Below are 24,639 nucleotides of genomic sequence, written 5' to 3' on the forward strand. Positions count from 1 at the left end.
GATTCCGAACAACATTCAGGCTTGGAGAAACGCAACCACGTTAAATAATGTGGTTTAGCTTCAGTTTACAGGGCAATTTTCTCCAAAGAAGCAACAAATGACCCTGTTTTAAAGTGAAGTAATAATGCTGAGACAAAACATTGCTCTTAGGTCAGTGTTTTGTCTCACAGTTATAAAATCAAAGTCTGACATAATTCGGTGCAGTATAAAACTGCCCGAGTGTATTTTTGATCTACTGACACTATTTGCAGTTTCTAGTTAGGCCATAGATCATATATACATTGTCTAATTAGAGAAGGACTGTGTTCGTTAAGTTTGATTCAAAATAAGGTTTGTAACATCTTATTAGTGTGCCATAATACAAAGTGTGGCCCACAGACCTCTCTTCTGAACAGCACTGAATTTTGTACGACCCTGAGGACAGCAACAATGGCAGAACCTTTTCACCACCTCAGTTCCTACCAGTCACACAGAAGGAGAAATATGTTCTGTGGGTGAAGGGGTCACTTTTTATATGTTTAAGTATTTCTGGGATTTAAATCACAGTTACACATTACTGTCATCTGAAGGTCCTTCCATTAAAAACAAAAAAAAAAACTAATTTAAAATTCAGTTCTAAAACCTCTTAACTGACTCACTGCAGCTTTCCTTCACACTAGTTTGAGCACTTTTTTTTAAGTGCTACTCACCCCACAAAGAACTGCCTCATCTCCTGACGTCGTGAACGCATCATCTGCTTGTACTCCCCGATGCGTAGCTTCTTGCCATCAATGATGCAGGTTCTCTTGGGCCTTGGCTTGTACTTGTAGTTGGGATATTTCTCCAAGTGGATCTTGCTTAAGCGGGCCTGCTCCTCATAGTATGGCTGCTTTTCCTGGTTTGTCATGGCTTTCCAGCGAGAACCTGGAGAAAAAAAAGCAATTGACATTTAAGTATTTTAATGTCACTAGTGTAATTTTTTTTTTTTTTTAAGCAAACACCACCATAAGAAATCATAATAACAGACTTAAGGGGGCGACTACATTTAAAACTCTGTACATAACAAATTTTAGTAAGTGGCAAACATGGTTTTAACAAGCTTATTCAAAATCTTTCAATGGAAGTGGTGAATCAGAGTTTTTCATAAAATTCAATGAGCACTGACGCAGTGATCCTACAAAGGAAACGTGCTGTCATATCTGCTTTACATTATTCAGTCACACAAAAACGGCACAGCACTGACAACTCTAGTTGTTTCTAGGTTGGATGTCTTCCTCTGAACAGGCTCCACTGAGTGTTTAGCCTGGAAGGCTGTTTAAAATCAGGAGTGGATTACACTCTGCTCCCTCTTCGCTCAGGAAGAATGATACATTGTGTATGGCTTGTTTTCCACGGTAAGAGGACCTTCTGAGCAAGTGAACAGGGCCATTACTGCAGGAACGCAGCACATCTGTGAAGCACTTTGACAGCTGATTATACACACTCTTCCTCGCTCTTCTGTTTATCAAGGTTTATCACAAACTGTTCTTGTACTTTTGTGACACAGGAAACACAGGGAAGTTTTTTTTTTGTAAGCTTGCCACCCACCTACTCCCTAAAGACCAGCTGTGTTATTATTTTAGAGATGGATGCATTGTACACGTAGTGTCATGCGCACACTCATAATTCCACTTTTGATTCTCGTCACCGAATTCTAATAAAAAATATCCTGCAGGATCTTGCAATTAAACAATATGTTTAATGAAATGATGACCCTGTAACAGTATATTCATTGAGAACTTTAAAATAAATCCTGTCACTGAAAAAAAAAAAAAAAAAAAAGGACTTTTAAGAGAAAAAAGATTAATCTCCCAATTTCAGGATGCATTTGAGAGCACAAAACATCCATTTATATGACCCCCTTTCAAAGATCTGAGTCAATAACACAGATCCACCTTAGAAAAAGCAATTCATTCACAATGCTCAGAAGTAGCATTTACAGCATTCAGCAACCCTCAAGCTCACTTGAACTCTGCACTGGACGCTAGAAGTTTTAAGAACGTTTCAGGAACAACCGTTATGTTCAGCATCATATGAATGGATATCTGTGTTGAGGAGGTAATTTAACTGAATGCATCCATCACACTAGTCAGGCTGGCACAGTGGACCTCTGTGTGTGGAGTGTTCCAGGCTGAAAAACACACTAGTCATTCTCATAGTGCCCACTTGATGGTAAGAAACCCTGTGAACTGCAGAACATAGTGGTAACCTAACGAGCCGAGAGGCTGACTTTAACAAATCTGTCATGTCATTATAGTCACTTAAAAAGAAAAAAGAAAAAAGCAAACACTGACACATTCTTTTGTCAAAACTTTAAACATAAACAAATGCAAAAGTTGATGCTATCAGAATGAGATATCCTCACAGTACTGAGGTCAAAGACAAATCTATAAAGTCTCACCAAGGATCTTGCTGATGTTGGAGTTGTGCATGTCGGGGAAGGTCTGCAGGATCTTCCTCCTCTCGTCTTTGGCCCACACCATGAAGGCATTCATGGGCCTCTTGATGTGGGGCTCACTGTTGTTCCTGCCCCGTGCCTCCCTGAACACCCGTGCCTCTGTGATACTACTCCCTAAACACAAAGAAATAACTCTCACTGTAAGTCCACCATTGACAAGTTCATTGTTCAGACTTTCACACTTCAAATCTAGTACATAGCAGGATGACCCCTTCCTGTTTTTGTTTTTCAAAAGGCATCTTTTTCACTTCTTGGAATGGGTGTCAGAACCAAAATGTAGCAAAGGTCTGGTGGTGTATTGCTGGCATGTCTTTCATATAATTCATGTATGCAAACACACGTGAACTTTTGCACATCATACTTAGTTTGCTTCTTCCTGATATTATCTCAGTGCCTAAGCTCCTGTGTTTACTCCTCTGACTCTAAACTAAACCACGATGAGCACTCCTCAGTGCCTGTAAACAGAATTGCTTTATGAGAAACAGGTGGGTTGGAGAAAAACGAACAGATACATTATGAGGAAGTACTTTATACAAAAGTGTCTAATAACTGCATTTAATTCATAGTACATAAAAATCTGCTCTTGTGATAATATTCCTTTTTGACCATTAGCTACAACAAACTTGCTGCCAGTCTTTGATTTGCATAAAACATCAAGATAATTCATCCTATTTTCCTGCACTTGCAGTAATATTTATATTTGAAATTTTCAAGTGTGCAAAATTTTCACCATAGCTTCTTTAGGTGAAAAAAAACCCCACTTTTTTTTTCGGAATACTTTATGAATATCTGCACTTTTGGGCTTTCTGGTACACGACCCACTGAGTATTATAGAGGTCTGAGATCTGAGGCCCACAGAGATAGGGCTGTGCGAGTTACCCCTCACCGGTATTAGTTTTGTTTGTACAGGATGTGAATGATCCTTCAATTACACACAATTAAACTTGTTCTTTTATTTAATTCTCAGCTCATGGTCTTTAAGATTATAGACAACCGAAACTGAAAAGTAGATGAGTCAGAAATGTAGCTAAAGGAGCAGCACAGAGGTCGGAGACAGAGGTGCGTACCATCGAGATCTTCTGGTCTTGTCAGGTCAATGACTCGATGGACCATCTTCCCAGCTTCCTCCCCGAGCTTCCCCAGGTGCTGGCTCAGTGTCTCATAGTGCAGTCGCTCCTACAATAGAAGAAAATGTAAATATAAGAAAAGTTATTTGAAGCAAGCTGCAAATATGATTCAGCTGCAGAACTGCTGAAGTTTGAGAAATATTTCACAAGCTGCAAATCTTCATTTCATATCCAGTTCTTGTCATTTAACCACTAGATCAAGTTACCTGGCATCTTTTGAACTGGACAACTATGGCTGGCTATGATGGTAATGACAGTAAAACTAACTGCTGTATTGAGCTGGCATAAAGGAAAAGCCAGCACTTTTGGACTGACTGTTTTTAAGGTATCTGAAGGAAATAAGTTATAATGAGGATTGATTAATATAACAAACCAATAGAAAAGGCACAGCCCCTTCAAGGCTGAATTAATTATTAGTATCTTGCCCAACTCCCCATTATCATACGCTCTTTCTGATTGTCTCTCTCATCTGTCACTCCACTGCAACGACAAATAACTTCTACAAGTAGCTTGCATGGGAGCCTTCCAGCTAAAATTACCCCACCACACTTTCAAACTGTGGTGGAAAACATGGTGCGCTCCGCACAGCTACCATACATCCACACTCCTCCTCTTCTCCCTCTTCTTCTCCCCCCCCCCTTCCTCCCTCCCAGCTCTCCTCCTTTTTCTGGTGACAGAGGCATTTTGTTTGACGCAAGGAATGGTTGCCGGGTGAAGTCATGCCGCGGTAGCCGCTGGCAGCATTGGTGGAACTTAGGGTCCGTGCACGCGCATGTGTGTGTGTGTGTGTGTGTGTGTGTGTTTATAGACAAGAGTCAGTGCGGGCCAATGTCAGCACTACAGCAGGGCTGTAATCAGGCCTACCACAGAACATGTGCCTGGGCAGTGCCATGCTCACCGCAGGAAGCAACCGCCTAACAAAGGACCAAAGAAAAGAGAGAAGAGGGACAGAGATAGAGAGAGTTAGAGAAAAATAGAAAGGAGGAGATGGAATGGAAAACGAGTGTAGAGACAAGAATAAGATCTCAAGTCCTCTGAGAGCCGTCCTTTAAGCTCAAAGTGCTAAATGATGGCATGAGGGAAGAGGCCATTGTTTATGGTGATGCTTAAAACTCCCTGAAATGAGTCATAGTTTGACTTTCTATTATTTAAAGATGAATGTCCTACAGTACATCATTTCTTAGCAATCAGAGTGAAGATGTTCGAATGTTACTGGTCATTAGATGAGACAAAATGGAAAAATAATGCAGAATAGAGTTGAGGATTTGGACCGGGACAGCATCAGTAGAAGCAGAATGATCCAAACTGCAGATTAACAGCAGATATGGGTCACTATTTTCAAATATTCCCTGTGGTTGGTCTACTTTTGGTCTTCTTAAAATTTCTTGTGGCAAATGCAATAAGGAGCTGTCTTTCCTTTGTTTAGTCAAGATTCAAATAGGTTTGGCCTGTATGCCTGCTGGTTAGAAACTGGGCTGCTGCCTTTTGGAACAATATTATAGAGGTTTTTTTCTCTTTAATTGGACTCCATTTGTGCTTTTGAATTAAACCAAAAAAAAAAATGAAAGAAATAGGCAACAATCACTTTTAAACATTTAATCTGTACAAGCAACAACCTTAGAAACACATCACATTAGTGCTGCCACAGTATTTTTAACGCACTTTTGCTTTCACTGGACTCTCAAAGTGTTGCTGCTGAATGTATGCTTCTAAATTTAAGAGACACCCGACTCTTTTTGTTCTGCTTGGCCTCTTCTTGGCGTTTGCTTCCTTGCGTCCCTTCGCTGTTGCTAAGGTAACACTCCAAACATTTTTTTTTAATCCATACCGTATTGAGCTCATTACCACTGTTACAACTTGCCTGCTGCCAGGACAGCCTGCCTCCAGCTGACCCACAACCGTTTACTGTCTCCTCCCGGACCAATCAAGTTTGGCAAACTCCTCAGTCCCCCCTCCTGGGGTTTCCTCTCTACTCCAATTTTCTTCATCTTTCTTTCTCTCTTTCCTTCTCTGTGCCGATAGAGCTGTCAGTCAGCCCTGTTCTGTTTTTTTTTTCAACCATTCCTCCTATTCATAGCCCTTAACACCCCTCCACCAGCCCTCTGCCCCTCAAGGCTCCAACCCCAAAAGAAGTAGACACTTAACAGTCTATTTGCAGGTGCCAGACTCCGCTTTGTAGTATTTATTATAATGTATATCATTCAGGCTTCAAATGCAGCTGCATTACGTCGACCTTTAATCATAACTTGGAACCATTTAAGCTTCTGGTTTCACAGGCTCACTTCCTACAAAGACCAAGCTCACCAACAACAGAGCCAGTATAAACTTCTATACGACCATTTCCCTTCTCTCTTTCTTGCAGACTTATTCAACAAGAGAAAGCAGGGTGACCAACTTTAACTGTGTATAGATAAAGGGTGCTCTTCTATAATGGGCCACATTAAATTATAGTCTCCAGAATTTAGAGAGCTGGACAATTTCAAAACTGTATAAATGCTAAGTGAAAGTATCCAAAGCTACGAGCAGTGTGCGTGTAAGCTAAGAGGTACTCAAGCATTTGTAGAAAAATTACATTATTTCAGTTTAGAATTATCTTTTGAGGGGTTGCATGCATAACTGGCATTACCCAAACTGAGTAAATAGATAGATTTATGAAAAGGGTACGTGTGCTTTTTCTAATGCGACCTGCTCCTTCACCTCCACCTGTGATGGACGTAAAAGTTTCTACATGTTTTACTAACTATAGCAAAGACACAAATAAATGGTTTTGGTGTTTCATCACAAAATACGTAAGATGAATAATGCGCTAATCTCTTAGTGTTTTCTTTAACAGTGTGTGCTGTTATGATGGAAAAAAAAAAATGCACACAGTCTTAAGCACACACAGAGACACATACATGCGCACACACCCCCACATAGTTATACACAGTGGCTATTTCAGTGAGCTTTGGCAGCCGCAGGCCAGCTGGAAGCAACGTAAGCGTAAGGTGATACTCAACAATGCCACTAACTGGCCAGGCCTCTCGTCTGTACACCAGCTATAATGACATTAACATGGCCAAGGCCAGTGCAGAGCCAGGACACACACGCACACACACGCATGCGCGCACACGTACACACACACACACACACACACACACACACACACACACACACACACACACACACACACACACACACACAAAAGAGTCTAGGATCACTTTTCGCTTATAGGGAAATGTCTGTGTCACTTATGTTTGAAACGAATGCTGTGGGACAAAAATACACAAACAGAAAATGAAATAAAGACAAATACACACACTTAGACGTCACCGCAACTCCCTTTTGAGTTGAATCGGTGTGGGCAATAAATAGCTCAGCATTCAACATCGCGCCGAGATACCATTTACAGCAGTTGCCTCATTCCCTCCAAGGAAGCTCGAATGTGTTGTGTTAGTACAATGTCATAAAACAAAAAGATTTGGGAAACGTTTCAAAGTTTTGAAGGGGAGGATTTGAGTAACAAATTTATCCGCTGAACTGCAAACTACCAACAAATCCAAGGTAAAGAGAAAGAGCTGGTCTCGCTGCCTCCCGAGGTGGAACGGTTGAGTCACACTTTCAGTATCCAGCAAGTTCCATCCATGAATTGTTTAAGACAGAGCAAAGCTTTTGAGCACTTCAGATGAAAAAAAAAAAAAAAGAAAACGTTTCGTCCCAATGAAAAAATTATGCATTCAAAGCTAAGAGAAAGAGTCTTTGAGCTCTTGTTGTTAGGTAACGAATAACAAACTGACAACAAACACCAAGGCTTGCTGTCGTCCTCGAACCGGAAACAATTACTTTGAGACTTTCCAAATGAGTTTTTTATTAGGAGGCATGCAGCTATAAACCAAATTACTGCATTGCTTTGGTTTTGTTCTTCTAAAGTTGGAAAATATAGCGCTTGAGAAGCATGTAGCGTTCTCCTTGCAACACACTCACCTTAATCTGACATTATTTCAAAGTTAACTTTGTTAAAATAAAAATAAATAAAAAAATTTCAAGCATAAACCTGTTTTAGAGCATTGGTGGTTTATTTAGCTGGACCTGCAGAAAACAAGTCATATTAAATCTTAATAAACAATTTATCAGTTCAGGCTGTTGTATAATTTATATTTATGAGTTTCTCAGCACTGTGTTTACTAGTATAATGACTTATAAAAAAAACAACTTGGGACTGAGGATAAGTAAAGCAGAGATATTTTGCCAGATTTTGAATGTTTTCTTCCTGAAGATGCAAGGCAAACAACTCCAAAAAAAATAAAATAAAATAAAAACATCCTATCCTTGGAGTGCACCAATCATGACCTACTTGGGGTTGGTGGATTCAAAGTGTCCCCCCCCCTAAAATATTAATGAATTCTGCTCCTCCTCATTCTCCTCGCAAGCAACATGGGATCAATTGCACAGCAGAATTGGTCTAATCATGTTCCGTATTTTACTTAATGTTTGATCCTTGGAAATTATGATTGGTTGATAAGACTGATTGAAGATGTTTTGGAATATGAATATCCCTCTGGATCCTGGTACAAAGGCCCTGTCTCCTTTAGCCCAAGGGAAAGAGACGAGCTGGGCAAGAGGTGAGCGTGGACAGGGAAATGCTCTGAGAAAGAGCCTTTAATTGGGCTAAAACCCTGAGGCCGGGATTGCCCCTCCAGGGCAAGTGGGAGAGCTGGACTCCATTAAACACACATATACACGAACACACACACATACACACTAATCATCCCTCCTCCAAAAAAACACCCACTCAGTCAAGGCAGGCACACTAACACGCCAAAACCATCACTTGTCATTGGCCCAGCTGCTCCCTCTTCAAAGCTGTTGGCTTCTGGGTGGCCGTGGGGATGAGAGGAGAGAAAAGAAGTTCTCAAGAGCTGCAGCCCGTGCCAAGTGACACCAAATATCATCCATGAATATTCTTCAGACTCATGCACTAGCTGGGAAGAAACCTTGAACTCTGAGCCAATGAAATGCTAGAGAAAATGTGACACAGGAGCAAGGAGTTTGCAGAACCACAGAGGTGTATCTCCATGTTTGTGAGTTTGTGTTAAGGAACATTAGAGAATATTTAATGGATCCTACTACCCAGTAGGGAGAAATAAATATTGACTTTCCTCTCTCCTTACCACCCTTGTTCTTTAGGCTGTTATTGGCAGCTTAGGAAGACAGGTTAACATATTTTACCGAATGAAAAAGTACAACAAAATTACAAGTGTGAGATGTTCAGTGTTAAAGTTTAAGAGTTTGAAGATGAAAGAAGGCCCGTGAGTGAAGTTATGTGCCTGGTTAGCAACCTCCATTGAAGGGACAGTATCAGTATGTTGTCTACATGTTCTGCACAGTTGGTAAACAACATGGGAACCCACAATCATTTATGTTCTTGAAATATAACTCCTAGATTGTTTTTTGATTTTGATATTATTATAACCTAGATGCAGGGGGGGGCCACAAGCCAGTGTGCTCCTAGTGCTGATCCCAAGCCTGGATGAATGGGGAGGGTTGTGTCAGGAAGGGCATCTGGTGTAAAATCTTTGCCAGATCAAACATGTGGATCATCAAGAATGAGATTTCCACACCGGATTGGTTGGGGCCCGTGTTAACAACAACCCCCTCTGGTCCTGCTGGAAACTGTGCTACTGTTGGCCAAAGACGAAGGAAAAGGAAAGGAGGAAGGCATGTTTGGAGACAGCGAGAAAGAAGGAAAGGCTCGAGTGTGGGGGTGACCGTAGGTGCTTTAAAAAAGGTTCATGAGTTTAAAGCTGGTAGTTAGAAAAGTAAAGTTAGAACAGAAAGAGAGATTCTGGACTAAGTTGTATGATGTAGTAGAGAGTGTCCCCAGGGTGGAGAGAGTGGTGATTGGAGGAGATTTCAGTGGACATGTAGGTGAAGGCAACAGAGATGACGAGGAGGTATTGGGTAGGCATGGTGTTAACTAAAAAAATGCGGAGGGACAGATGGTAGTGGATTTTGTAAAAAGGATGGAAATTAAAAAAATAAATGAAAATATGCATTTTAAGAAGAGGGAGTAACAAAGGTTGATATAAGAGTGGATATAAGAGTCCACTCAAGGTACACACAGGTGGCAGCACTGGATGGTAGTCTGTAAGATCACTTTGAGGCTCAATAAGAGGAAGCAAGTGAAGGCAGAGACAAGGATTAAATGGTGGCAGTTGAATAATACCTAGAGTTCAGGGAGGAGTTGAGGCAGGATCTGAATGGTAGGGAAGAGTTACCAGTTGACTGGAAAAGCACAGCTCCAGTGCTGAAGGAAACTGACAAGAAGGTTTAGGTGTATCCTCTGGACAGAGGAAAGAAGAGGTATGGTGGTGGAATGAGGAAGTACAGGAAAATAGCAAAGAAAAAGTGGGATAGTCAGGGAGATGAAGAAGGTAGACAGGAATACTGGGAGACTAGATGTACAGCAAAGAGAGAGGTGGCAAAGTAAAAGGCTTAAAGTGAATTGTGTGTGTGGCTGGACACTAAGGAAGGAGAAGAAAACTTGTATCGATTGGCTAGCCGGAGAGATCAACCTGGTAAGGATGTGCAGCAAGGTAGGATGGTTACGGATACAGACAGAAATGTACTAACGAGTGAAGAAAGTGTGTTGAGAAGATGGAAGGAGTACTTTGAGGAGCTGATGAATGTAAAAAATGAGAGACAGAGGAGGGCAGCCAGGGGACAGCCAGTAAATCACAAAGTGCAGAGGATCAGTAAGGAGCAAGTGAGGGCAACTATGAAGAGTGGAAAGGGAGTTGGTCCAGATGACATACCTGTGGGGGTATGGAGATGTCTAGGAGAGAGGGCAGTGGGCTTGTTAACCAGATTGTTTAACAGAATCTTGGAGACTGAGAGGATGCCTGAGGAATGAAGAAGTGTACTGGTACTGATCTTCATGAACAAGGGTAATGTAAAGAGCTGCGGTAACTACAGAGGGATAAAGTTAATGAGCCATACATGAAGATATGGGAAAGAGTTGCTAAGCTAGGCTGAAAAAAGAGGCGGCACTCAGCCAGCAGCAGCATGGCTTTGTACCGAGATGTTTACTTTAAGAGTGTTAATGGAGAAGAAGAATATTCATGAGCTCCTCAAGGTTGCAATGTCTTTATGGATATAGAGAAAGCATATGATAGAGTACCAAGATAGGAACTGTTGTACTGCATGAGGAAGTCAGGAGTGGCAGAGAAGTATGTAAGGGTGTTGTGAATTATGTTGTGAGGTGTGTGGGATGAGTGACAGATGGGTTCAAGGTCAGAGTGGGATTACATCAGGGATCTGCTCTGAGCGCTGAGGTGATGGAGAGGTTGACAGATGAGATCAGGCAGAAGTCACCATAGACCATGATGCTTGCACATGACACTGTGATCTGTAGTGAGAGTAGGGAACAGGGGGAAGAGAGCCTGGAGAGGTGGAGGTATGCACTGACGAGAAGAGGAATGAAAGTTAGTAGAAGCAAGATAGAATACATGTGTGTGAATGAGAGGGAGGCAGGTGGAAAGGTGAACATGTAAGGAACAGAGATAGTGAAGGTAGATGAGATTAAATACTTGGGGTCATCCATCCAAAGCAACAGAGAGATGAAGAAGAGCGTGCAGGCAGGGTGGAGTGGGTGCAGACGAGTGTCTGGGGTGATTTGTGACAGAAGGATAGCAGCAAGAGTGAAAGGGAAAGTTTATAAGATGGTAGTGAGTGATGGTTTGGAGATGGCAGCACTAACAAAAAAGATAAGAGGCCAACTGGAGTTGGCAGAGTTGAAGACGTGAACATTTTCACTGGGCTTGTCCAGGATAGACAGAATTAGAAATGAGTATACCAGAGGGACTGCTCAGGTTGGGAGACAAAGTTAGAGAGGCAAGGCTGAGATAGTTTGACCATGTGCAGGGGAGGAATAGTGGTGCTGCTGGGCAGAAGGAAAAGAGGAAGATCATGGATATAGTAAAGGAGGACGTGCAGAGAGTTGGTGTGACAGAGGAAGATGCTGGGGATAGGATAAGATGGAGGCAGGTGATCCACTGTGGTGACCCCTAAAGGGAGCATCCAAAAGAAAAAGTTGTTTTGATTTTATTATTATTCAAGTCTTCCTAGTGCTTTCTCAATGTTCACTCTGTCTCATCTTTGTGCTTGTGTCTTCTCTGTTCCACTGCCTTTGTGTCAAATTATGTGAGTCTTCTTGTCTCGCTGTTCTAGTGTCTTAACTGTTTTATGTATCCTAGTGACCCCATAGTGCAGTGGTCCATGCATTCACCCAACAAGTAAGTTTGCATCCAGAGGAGATTTGTTTCTCCCAGAAAAGTTGAATCTGGTGTAAAAATCTACTAAATCAAATATGCAGAGCTGCTTTCTATGGCAACCCCTTGTGAATAACGGAGCAGCTGAAAGTAGCTTTTTACTGTTTTATGTATCATTTGGCTTTGGTTTTTGGTTTCTACTTCCTTTCTGTCAGATTACCTGCTGCTAATTCACCTGTGTTTTTCCCACCCTGTATCCCTCCTATCCTCCTTTTAGGACCACAGCCAAAATCCTTCTTCACAAGAAAAAAAAAATGGCTATGAAAACTGCACTTAGACCATATAACTCTTATGGACCTTAATAGTAAAAAAATGTCTGTGGATTCTCTTATGCATGTACATGTGACCTGCCTGTCCATCTAACCTTGTTGCCGTTGTTGAGGTTCATGCCGCTGAGGGCAGATAGTTTTGCCTCCAGACTCTGGTGTCCTGGCTGCTGCTGCTGCTGCTGCTGGTGGAGCTGCTCCCTCTGGATCTGCTCTCTCATGCTCCTGGCCTCCTGAATGGCCTTCATCACCGCATCCTGGTCCCCAAACAGCGCTGTGGAGTTGAGACTGGACAAGATGTCTGCAGATAGAAGAAGGAATAGAACAGAGAGATAACTGCATGTCACTCTGACTGGCAATACAGCAGAGGATAAGTGGTTTTGACAGATTTGATTGATAATAGGCAGGTAACATGAGAATGAATTGCACATATCTAATAATATTCATACTCTGATGTGAATAACCAATGAAATAAAAAAGTTATGTTATGTCATGAGCTCCATGTAGTCTTTTGCCAGAAAAGGGATTTGCAATGGCGCAAATATATATAAACAGTCAGAAAAGTTCTTTATGATCTTGTAAAATATACCATATGGACAAATGTACAAATATGGATAATGTGTGGTTTCCATGGCCAACAGCTGCTTGCCCATGGAAACCCATGCCACGAAGTTCCCAGCTCGCAGTTTTTGTGCTGATGTTAATGCCAGACAAGGTCTGGAGCTCTGCAGTTATTGAGCCGGCACTCAACAACCCCTATCTGTAATTTCACATGGTCTGCCACTTTGTGGCTGAGTTGCTGTGGTTCCTAAACACTAACACTTTACAATAATACCACTTACAGTTGAACCATGCAATATTTAGGAGTGAACTAACTTTTTGCAACAGTGACATCCTTACACACAGTACCACACTTGAATTCAGTGAGCTCTTTGAGACTGAAAACACCTGAATTCAAAGATTAAAAGGTGTGGCCCAACAGGTTTGTCCATATAGTGTAGTTCAACATGATCTATGCTATTATCCAGCCCTGCAGATTTCGAATATCTTTTCTTTTTTTTTTTTTAATTGGTATAGTTGAGTCCGAACAAACCAGACTCCAAACTTTTTAGAACTCAGTTTGGTGCTTTTATCCTTCTTTGTAACACGCCACTGATACTTGAAAACAAATTCTAAGTCCTTAAACTCAAACATTCAGAAAGATTGCATACAAATTCCAATTAAATAACATTTAATCCATATAAACACAAGGTTTCTGATCTTATATCAGCTCCAAATGTTGCTGAAGTTTTGTTCCAGTCCATTTGTGTCTAAACATGACTGAACCTCCTCCCCCTTGTTTATGTGCTGTGCTTCACACTTTTGAAGCAGATGCACATTTGTAGAATAGGGGAAAAAATAAATAAAAGGATGCAAAGTTTCCGTCGCCCTCCTCGTTTAATTAGCAGACAAGTAGGAAGCACTGTATGCTTGGGTGGCCGTTAAAATGGGCAAAAAATAACTTTGCAGGAACACAAGCGTTGCATCCTCAAAGCCACTCCAGAAGAGCTGGTGAAATTGTTTTCTGGGGGGATATAATGAGAGGCTTTAGATTGGCCTTAATAACAGATAGCAGAGGTAGGGGCATAAAAGGTCTAGCGCGGGCAGACAATGATGTGAGGAAGCTCTTAAAAACCAAATAACGTGTGCTGGGTTTCACTGCTTCCGCTGCCAGGGTTTTCATTGGGGCTAAATACAGGGCTTTGGACTCCTGTAAAATACAAGCACACACACAAAACACACACAGGTCTCCTCATGGGGTTTAGGTGTCTGCAGTCTATCAGGCACATGCGACGCTTCTTGGTTTGTCTGTGGGTGGCTGTGAAGAGGGAGGTGTTTGGGTGGGTGATGTTTTTGTTTTTCCGACTGAGTTGAAGGCAAAGTTTTTGCACTGCAGTGAGAACATGTTTGCTTTGGGTGGATGTACAGCGCAGATGTGAGCGATACAATCGTGTACGTTAGTGTTGGTTTGTGTGTGAGAGAGAATGTACGAGCAAAGTACATCAGCGTTTCCCCCTCAGCATTTTTTTCTTGGCAGCATTTAGGCTATGTGATTCTCATTGAACATGTCAGTAAGACCAGTGCTAATGTACTTCTTTTAAGGAAAGTAGCAGTGCTGGAGGACTGGGTGGCCCATGCTAGCTACCCACTACTAAAAGGAACTCTGGTGTTGAAGTGCATGTATGCGTTTGTTACCTACCCAGGGAGGTGTTCCGGCCCATGTTGGGAATGGGGCTGGGGATGCGGCCTTTGCCCATGCCTGTAGGGCTGGTCTTGTTTCCAGAGAACAGACTCTGTGTTGGGGATGTCGGAGAGCGAAGAGGTTCAGCTGTCTTGGGTCTGGCTGAGAGGTTCAGTGGCTGTGTGGATCCTTCCTCCTGAAGGTCAAACAGATGCAACAGCCAGAAGCCATATTAACACATGTTGGGTTACTAAAAACATTTTTAAAAATTTGTGAGAGTTTGTCGGGTTCTACTTGCCACTAAAAACTGATATAACACTAACCCAACCTGCTGTTGTTCCATTATGTCTAAAATGTTACTTGAAGAACCTTGAGCAATGTTCCCACTAACCAATTAGTCGGTCCTGTCAGGTTTTTGGCCTTCAGTAAATGAATCCTACTGATCAACTTCTTATATAAACAATAGCACATTTGTTTGTGTGATTTCCCTATTTCTGATCAGATGTTCGTGACCACACTCGTCCACATAAAGAATCTTTGGAAAAGGAAAAGTAGTAGCATAAAGTAAACTCCAGCACGCCAACACAGTCTGACTGCGGCTCTTGTGTTGGCAGAAAGCACTTAATGAACGTGGATCTAATTTGGAGTTGAGCCGCAGCTGAGGAAGTTTTGAGAAGAGAAGGAGTGCGGGACAGGCTTTGGCGTGGGTGAAAAGGGGTATGTTAGGCTGCGGGTGGCTTGCTGGGGGGGTGGGATGAGTATGTGTGGGGGTTAGCGGAGGATGAGGAGTTTGGAAGGCACAGCACTACTGTTTTGAGTGTGGTGAGCTCTGACGCCGGTCTATTGTGACGCCGGTTGCAGCTGTGCCCCACACACACACACACACACACACACACGCACACACACACACGCACACACACGCGCGCACACATGGCTTCCATTACAGCCTCGTCACTGAGTAAAGATTAGGCGTATGCTGCCAAACAGCAGCCAGCGCCAGTGTCAGTTTGTGAGTGTGCATGTGTTTGCGTGTGCCTCAGTGTGTGACATTTAAATAAGCTGTTTCTAATTGACAGTGAAGAAACACGGCCATACGCAGATCATTGTTTCAACAAATTCCAAATTTCCAGCTCTCATTTTTATTTGCAGCAACCATCATGATCATTATTATTATTATATTTTTTTTCCTTTCACAAACATTTGGAGCCCATTTTGTACTTTTTCTATTACATGTCATCTGCTAATGTATCACTGTATTTCCCTATACAGGCCCGTAACAGTTTCTTCAGAGCGCTGTTTTTTCTTTTTTTCTAATGCCCGGTGGTGCACCCGTTTGTCTGTGTTGGGTTGTGTTGATGCATGTTACCTCATTACATTTGAAAATAAATGTAACTGTAATTTGTTTCCGTTTCTTACAAAGCATGTATTTAAATGGGAGTTACCAGTCAAACTACTATTGATGGCAAACTGGTCACATCCTAATATTATTCCTCTTGTTTACATATATATAGCCTATAACATTCACTCCTGCTTTGCACCTTTTGCATCTTTCCATGCAGGAATGCCTTCTCTTGGCATATTTCTGGACAACATAAGTCAGCAAAGCCAATCGGACAAATTTAAGTGTAACACCATCAAGAGAACAATATCGTACAAGAAGCTCTCACTACATCTACACTGGCTCCCTTCCTTTGGCAGCGTGCACTCCTTTACCAACAACTGAGCAAAGTGCTTACCTTGATCTGAGAAACAGGACTGGATGCTCGCTTCTCGCTCTTGAGGGTGGAGGGAGAAAGGGGACCAGAGGAGTTGGGAGCTTGTGGGAGGGGAGCCATCTTGGCTCCTGGTGAGATCTGCATGCTTGCCAGCTGGGCGGCATACAGCTGCTGCAAAAAAGGGAAGAAACCAGCAAAACCGACGGGCTATTAACATCGCGCGCCAGCAGCTAGTCAGTGGCTTTCCTCTTTCATTCTACTCTTTTCTTCTTCTTCTTCACACACACACACACACACACACACACACACACACACACACACACACACACACACACACACACACACACACACACACACACACACACACCTTTGTCTGAAGTTGACAAGAGCATCCCACACAAATCTAAAATTTGTTTGAGGTATTATTTATCAAAGAGGCATTCCAGCAAATTATCTTTATGCTAGATTGTCTGCAGCCCTTTTCGAAAGATATTTTTTTCAACAGATGCGTGGAGCAGCGTACCTATTACTTTGTTATGATATATGTATTAACCTAAGTTTTTACACAGTGCCTGGTTCAGTTTTACTTGTAATAAAAGGTTGTTTTTATGTTCAAAATACAAAGTAAAAAGCACCAAGCTATGCAGTCATTTTTGTCCTGATTTTCCTTTTAATGTTTAGTCTTGGCTTTTTAAGCAGAGGTGTAATTTAAAATGGTAACAGTCAAAAAATCTAAAATTATATTAGAAATGCTCCTTTATGGGTCTCTAACTAATCTTGTAACCTCTGGATTGTCCTTGAATTTATGGTTCAGGCAATTTCTTTGCCTACTTTGATCCAAAACAAGTCAATAGTGGCTACTCATATTTAAATAGGTGTGGTCATAGTTTACATCTTGGGCCAGTGATTCAATTGAAAACTATTTTAGAATAGCAGAGAAATAAATAAAAAGCCCTCAAAGTTTAAGTCTTTAGTGTTGGATGAAAACATTAAATGACAAAGGGAAAAAAGCAGAACTGTACTGACTTTTATCCAAGGTACTTAACAAAAATCAAAGAGTCAAATACTCGGCCCACAGTCCAGGGTCTTCTAAATCAAAGCTAGCTGGCCAGACAAACCACTGCCTGAAACCACTGTCAGCCCCTGTCTAAATGCATTGGAGTGTGAGTGCTGGAGTATCAAAGAGCCTGTCCTCAGGAAAACCACCCAGACGTGGCTGGCCTTCAGTAAATTCCCTCCTTTCGTTCTGATTCTTTTTGCTTTCCTCTCATTTTTCATTACTCTCACCTCATCTATACTCCTCCCTCCTCCTACAGTTCTGTCTTTATTTTGTCCTGCTTCCTTTTGATCTCCCTTTGACTCTCGCCACTTGTCTTCTGACTCTCAGTTTAGGTCCAGAAATCATTTTTCATCCCCATCTCCAGCTTTGTTTTTTTCATTCTTTGTTTTTACGCTCTGCCCCCCCCCCCCAGCCTAAATGACCCCCAGTGTTGTGAGATCTGATTTCCCTTTAGTCAAAACTGCAAAGCCTCCTGGGACCAGAGAAAGTAAAGAAAGCACAATGGAGAAAGAGAGAGAAGGACACAGTTTTGCGCTGCAGACACACGAGACCACCGTTGCTTCACCGTCAAAGCGCCAGGCTCAGCAGTCGGGGCCAGAGAAATTGGCTGGCCCTCTTTCCACTTCTCTCAGAGCGATATTAAACGCAAACAGAAGGGGCCTCACCGTTGAAACAAAGCCCTGATGTCACGCCGCTTATTTTCCTTGGAAGGTACCGGGAGTACTCGGTCCAACCCCTGGCGATATGAGATCCCTGTAAGAATGTGCCTTGAATGACTGGTGGTGAGGCCTCTCGCGTCAATCAAGCAGACCACAGAGTTACTTCTGGTGATGCCTGATATTCTTACAGCTCTAAGGGGAGCAGGGGCGAGGGCAGACACATGAGTCCTTGAGGTAAAACACACAGTTAGGATCTCACACCCACGTCTGCACAAACGCACACACACACAGAGTTTTTCTTTTTTTTTTTCTTTTTGCAAACACACCCACAGCTTTTATGCTGTGCGCAGCGATTCTGTCAACAGTTACAAATATGAGGAGGGAACTGTTGAACAAACAGCAGACTGACAATAAGAGCTTTTACCTGATTTTTTTTTTTTCTCTGTTTCTTCAAGACACTCAGAGATTGATTGTGGACTGGGGAAACCAATCTGCAGCGTAAACAACACCAACCAGAGTTCCTGCCATTCAGCCAACTCCCAAGGGAAGACAATGCAGCAATTTCCTAAATTGCAAATTGACAAAGAGGGCCTCGATGTGTGCCTCAGCTGTCCAGACTGTTTGACTGGCCTTTGGATATTAGTGCCCATTTGACTAAAAAACAAATGGTTAGCCCGTTATTTATGACACTCGTGATTATTAGCATTTTTCTAGGGGGTTTTTGCCCTATGTCATTATAAAAAAGAACAAAGAGAAGGTGATGATGTTGCAGTATGGGTGTGTGCACCTCTGTCTGGACTATTAGATTGTAGTTCACTGGCATCCGCCTGCATGCTCAGACTGCTCTGTCCCATTAAGACTGAGTGGAGACTCCCTTCAGTTGGCCTCTTTTCGTGGCCAGCTGCTATCGATCTCAGGAGTACACAAAACAAATGAGGTTTTGTCTTTTTCAGCAGGTTTGTGGGGGGAAGGAGGAGGAGAAGGAAGGAGAGGGTGATCTGGATCGACTGTCACTGAGCTGGCCCACACAGGACAGATTCTAAATATTGCTCTTTTTTTGTTAAAGACAGTAAGACAGATACAAAGAGAGACAGACTGCAAAAAGACCTCTGGTTCTCTTTTACGCAACGGATGCTCAGTTTCTTTTTCAGCAAGAAACATTTTCCTCACTGTATGACAAAGAAGGTCATTCATGCCTAATGTACAGCATGTTGGCAGCGGGGCAGAAATCATTACCGTGGGCCACGTTAAGTTTCCTCACCTTTGTCTCCATGCCTGATGCAGGCTAATCTTAGAGACACAAAGTGAGAGATGTCTTATGATTTCAACAAGAATGTCTGCTAAGCAACTGTATTTCCTCCGCATTAGCAGCGCACAAAGAGGGCCTTTCTTCAGCAGAAATCTACTGTTGTGAAGGGTCTATTGCTCTGGAAACAATTGGATGGATCAAGTTCCCACACTAATAGTGTAACATTTGTTGCTATCAAAATTGTACATTCTGACTTCTCCAGTCAATCCTCACATTATTCTCTTTCTGTATGCCAGACTGACCTTCAGTGCCAGCCAGCTGTTTGAATGAGAGCTACAGGGCTCAACTCTGAGACATCTGGAGGAGTCTGACCACAACATCTGTCTATCCTGACCTGAGCATCGATTTGGCATTTAAAAAAAAAAGAAGGTTTGATGCCAGCTGGTGTGGACTTGATTACAGTATGTAGCAGAGGAAGCTGACAAAACACAGAACAAACATAACTGTTACGTCCCATGTCTAGGGTAAAAGGGGCATAACGTGGCGTGCTACTCCCCCACTCCAACCACGCTCAAGAAGAGTCAGCAACACTAATTGAATAATATGCAGCAGTTTATTTTTTTTTGCTTTAGAGGTGAGCAATGCCACAATAACAAACAAAATGGCGCTGAATGTCCCTAATGTAACCTACCAACAAAAAAAAAGCAAACAAAAGACAAGCATATTACCTGAGCTCCTACCCATAAACAAGAGAAAATTGGTATAAACAAAAATGGCTTCTCCCTCCTACATACCTGCTGCAGTGCTCAGTATTTACAGTGGTTGTCTTTCACCCTCTTTTCCAAATCCCCAACCAAAGACACAAAACCTTTTGACACGAAAGGCCTGAATTCCTCATCCACTCTGTCATCCCCGGGATGCAACGAGTGGGTCTTAGTTTGAAGAAGGTTTACCGGAGAAGGAGAAGATTTAACCTTCTTAGACGGTTCTTTCCTCCTAAGGACCGGACACTCAGCGATGAGATGTCCTGGTTCATGGCAATAAAAACACTCTCTGGATTCCGTGGCAGCAATAATGCTATGCTGGCGGTGTTTAGGAGCCCCATTTTTCGGGCTTACTGAACCTGGTGTATACCTACTCGAGGATGAAAGAACACTCTTGTGTGTCAGAATAAACTCATCGGCTTGTACCGCAGCTGCATCAAGAGTTGTAACCTTTTGCTCGTTCAGGTACGTCACAATTCTTCCTGGAAGCTGATTCTTAAAGTCTTCCAATAACACAAGTTCACGCAAACCATCTAAAGTTTTGACTTTGGTTGCCTGATCAAAAAGGGTCCTCTTTCTTCTGGCTGGCAAACTCCACATAAGTCTGGGTGACAGTTTTTTTCACATTCCTGAATTTTTGTCTATAAGCTTCTGGCACCAACTCATATGCACACAACACAGTGGCTTTTACAACATCATAGTTTAAGCTGTCCTCAATCGAAAGAGCAGTGCATACCTCCTGGGCTTTTCCCATTAGTTTGCATTGCAACAAAAGAGCCCACACACTCTTTGGCCAGTGTAGGGCACCTGCAATGCGTTCAAATGCTGTGAAGTAGGAGTCTACTTCGGATTCCCTAAATGGTGGAACTAGTGTGATGTGCTTACCAATATCAAAGCTGTCTTCTGGCTTAGGGGATGGTGACTGAGGGGCTGACTGAGGAGAGAAGGGACTGGCAGAAGCAGCAGCTCCCCGCTCCAACTCCAGAGCTCTCACCCTCAAGTGCATGCCTTCCACCTCCAACCTTTGCTTTTGCAACTCCACCTCCTTTATGCGCAGAGTAAGCTGCAGCTCCTCTGTAGACATGGTCGTTTGAGGAGGGAGACTTTGTGGTGGGGTAGGAACACCAGCAGCAGCACCCAATTCAACTCCCCCTTCAGGAGCTGGCTCACCAAACAAGCCCCTTTCACCCGGCTTTGCACACAAGAGCTCCTTCAGCTCTTTAACCTTGATGTTTGTTGGCACGTGCACATCAAAAAAATTAGCAATAATCACAAGATCGTCCTTCTTACACTTGTCTATTTACACTGCTAAAATGATAATACTCAGTTTTACGCATGAGAGTTTATTGTGTATTGCAATGCAGGGAAAGGTGAGGGAAAACCCTAAAGTTGCTATTCTAACACATAATACACACAGTCACAAATGTGCGCGTGCACACACACACAAAACATCAAAAATCTGAAGTTTGCAATACAGTAAATAATAATACTGCAAATTCACTCACGCTTTGTAAAAATACTAATCCATATGCCGACACTGTGCAGGTCTTTTTCTACATCCCACTGTATTTATTTGTTGCACTGCAGACAGCATTACTGCCCTATGTTAAAAAAAAAATGCCACTTAAACATTTTAGTGATGCAGATTAATACCTAAACAAGAACAATTCTTAAATCTCATCATGATTGCTTTTCACATAGGCACTATTGTCAAAACAATGTCTAAATGTGCTGGAGACCAGCACCCCATCTCAGAAAAATTTGTTAAATAATTGATTTTTGTCTATCCTAAATACTTCCTCAGTCTCGCTTTTTTTCCCTCCAAGTCTCTGACTTGTTTTCAGCCGATGCCTTGATGAGAAACTTCCTCTTTCATTCAGGTTCCTCTCTGCCTCTTATTCTCTGTGTCTCAGGCAGTGTTTAAATGTGAATGAGTTTGCATCTCTGACATCATTCATCCTCTTACCTCTCACTCACCGCACAGCTCTTTTGATCATTTCAAAGCCAGGAGCGGAGCCAGGAGGCTCCAATCCCCTCAGCGCAGCACGGCGCTTTGCTAAGTCAATAGCAGCTAATGAGGGCCTCGATAAGCGAAAACCACAATACAAATTGAATAAACTGAGATAAGGATTCTTGTAACATCCAAAAGGCATGCTATGGTAACAACTGGCATGATGAAGCAGCATTGTTTCTCAGTGAAAAAGCTCGTGAGGGCTTTTGTTTTTTCAGCTGATAGTAGGTAAAGCAGGAAGTGTTGATGATGTGTGATGTTATGTTGTGAAATTCCAAAGCATCTTTAGGGAGTCGAGCTTTAATTTTTCTTTTCTTCTTTTTTTATTTCACTGTTTTTCCCCCCCTTTGAAAATATGTTCTATGATAACCATTATGGATAAGTGCTATTCTCAAACCACAGGTGTCAAGCAATAAAATATTTGATGAATTGCCTGGGCCAGGTGTTGTGCTGGTGGGTTGGAATTCCTCTGTGATTCATCATAACAGCTTTTGTCTGACACAGCTGACAAGCAGTGGATAAGAGGGCTAACATTTTAGCAACCCATAGAGGTTCATCTTTAATCAATGCGTCATGTTGTTTTCTTGACAAAAAATATGCAGGAACTGCATTAAACTTATGAAGCCTGTTATCTGAGCCAGTGAATGCACGGTGAGCCTCCTCCAGCTTCTGCTTGTATTTCTAAATTTGAATTATTTAGCTCATATGGAATTTTGGAGGTATTTATGAATGTTATACAGAATAGAACAGTTGGGAATAGTGTTTAAATTTATGAAAAAGCTGAATCAGAAAACAAATAAGGGCAGCAGATGAATTACTCTGATGATTGTGGGTAATTCATTTGCTTTATTTTTTTTATTTTTGAGGCCAAGACCTGCAAGTTGCACCAGTTGACCTCCAAGTGTGGCATTTCTTTCTTTCAGTCCTTTTGCTAGACCTTCTGTCTTCTTATTTAACTATGCAGCCATTGACAGGTGATCACTTCACATGCAAAATATCTAGTTCTTTTCTATACTGTAGCTGTTGCCAGAGGCTCTTCCAAGGTTAGGTCTGCCAGACACTCAACGAGTGACATGCAAAACATCAAAGGTTTCAAGCCCTAGATATAGATTAAAACACTGTTGCATTCTCTGAGAAATTTTGCAATTTTATGATGATGTCATGTTGTTTTTTTCTTTGTTTTTTTTTCTTATTTGCAGTCTTTTTTTTTTTTTTTGTAATTTATCTACTCCTTTTAGTACACTTGTGTTAACTGGTGGGGTTAGAGGCACATGTCCTGTCTAAGTGAACGGTCACCCTTGTGTGTCAGATGCCTCCTTCTGCTGCGATTGGCTGATTGTTTTTAATGCATCCACCTGAAGAATAAATATAGACTGTGTATTCTGACAGAGCTGCACTAATTTAAAAGAATTTTTAGTGGCACAATGAACAAATAAGTTGGACAAAATATTTTCATTAGGTTATGTTGTTTGAGTCATGGCTAAATGAGCAAGAGGTTTCACATAATAATACTATTATTCACTACTATTGTTGACTGGATCCAGGTGAAAATGAAGCATGTCTCACACAAAAGCAGTCACACCCACCAACCTCCACACCCTCACTTTTCATCACTTCATTGTCAAACAGTCTGTTTCTGGTCTTGTTTCCAGCATGTGATCATTTTGTTCTAGTAAGTTGTTACGCAAGCTTTTTTGTGCGGTTTTGTTTCAGATGTTTATACCACAGGTAGCATTAAAAGATGCACATGTGCTTTTTGGCTTGTTGATTTTGATGAAAGTGTTTCATCTTACCTGTAGCTGTAACGGGCTGAGTCCAGATGCTGCTGCAGCTGCCATTGTAGATGGAATGAACTGCATTGGGTAATTCTCACCTGTTGAATAACCAGAACAACACCTATTGTAGAGAGAGACTGGGGGAGGGTGGGGGTACTGCACAAGAACTAACCTGCTCTTTACCTTCAGTCAGACCTCTCTGTCTCACTCTTTGTCTCCTTCCTCACACTTCTCATGTTTTTATTCATGCCAAATGAAATATGAAGGGTCACAGGCATTTTATTCAAAGGTTATTAACGCTTTCTGTTGGCGCACTCGAGTGCTTCAGATCAGGGTGAGCAGAGTTCAAGACCAGAGCTTCCTCATTGGGATGCACTCATAAATTCATATATATAAAACCCCTACTGTTTGTCCTTAAAAGGCTTTCCATGTCCAAGCCTTTGTTGAAAACAGACCAAAGTCAAAGGAGAGTACACAATAATAGCTTTTTAATCCCTTTCTTCATTTCTGCCTCTCTTTTCAGCCTCACGGGAGCGAATGCTCATGCAGTACAAATAATATTCGTATGACGGGTCAGTGCTATACTGTGTCAGGCAAGCACCTGGAGAGATGTTTGGAAGAAAGGAATGTGCAAAAGACTTGATGAAAGCAGGTGGTGCAGACAATCGAATGAAATGCTGCGCATTTCTTTCTGCCAGTGGCTTTAAGTGTTTTCTTGAGCCGTTTTGTGCAAAAATCCTTATGGTTTGTTGAAACATGCAGTATTCGTGCCTTTGTTTAAGTCGAATACATGAGATTTCCCTGATGTGTGTATTGTTGGGTTGGTGTGCAAAAGGTCAAAACGCTTGGGAGAAAGAGACAGCGAGGGAGAGAAAGCGTGAAATTCAATGTTGCAGGATGTGTTGTGCAACTGACACGCTTGCAGCCATGAAAGAGACATTCCAGTCCCCACTGTGTCCAATGTATTGATCCTGAAGTGAAGAAGCTGGGCTTGTATATTTCTGTGC

At 42.1% G+C, this 24,639-nt stretch overlaps 1 protein-coding gene across 4 annotated transcripts in view; it reads right to left on the minus strand.

Moving 5' to 3' along the window:
- The window catches only part of LOC115781701 (transcription factor SOX-6-like), a 101,893-nt gene that overhangs the window by 9,260 nt on the left and 67,994 nt on the right, over positions 1–24,639 (minus strand). For 3 of the 4 annotated variants that reach the window (XM_030731512.1, XM_030731510.1, XM_030731511.1), the window contains exons 8-14: positions 23,651–23,730; positions 16,136–16,285; positions 14,418–14,595; positions 12,277–12,479; positions 3,544–3,652; positions 2,420–2,590; positions 690–903 (exon numbers count right to left, since the gene is read on the minus strand). In XM_030731512.1, coding sequence (XP_030587372.1) covers positions 690–903; positions 2,420–2,590; positions 3,544–3,652; positions 12,277–12,479; positions 14,418–14,595; positions 16,136–16,285; positions 23,651–23,730 — 1,105 coding nt within the window. The remainder of the gene's footprint in view (positions 1–689; positions 904–2,419; positions 2,591–3,543; positions 3,653–12,276; positions 12,480–14,417; positions 14,596–16,135; positions 16,286–23,650; positions 23,731–24,639) is intronic. The other variant, XM_030731513.1, reaches the window with a different exon arrangement.

This window comes from Archocentrus centrarchus, chromosome 6, assembly GCF_007364275.1.
Source record: "Archocentrus centrarchus isolate MPI-CPG fArcCen1 chromosome 6, fArcCen1, whole genome shotgun sequence".
Lineage (NCBI taxonomy): Eukaryota > Metazoa > Chordata > Actinopteri > Cichliformes > Cichlidae > Archocentrus > Archocentrus centrarchus.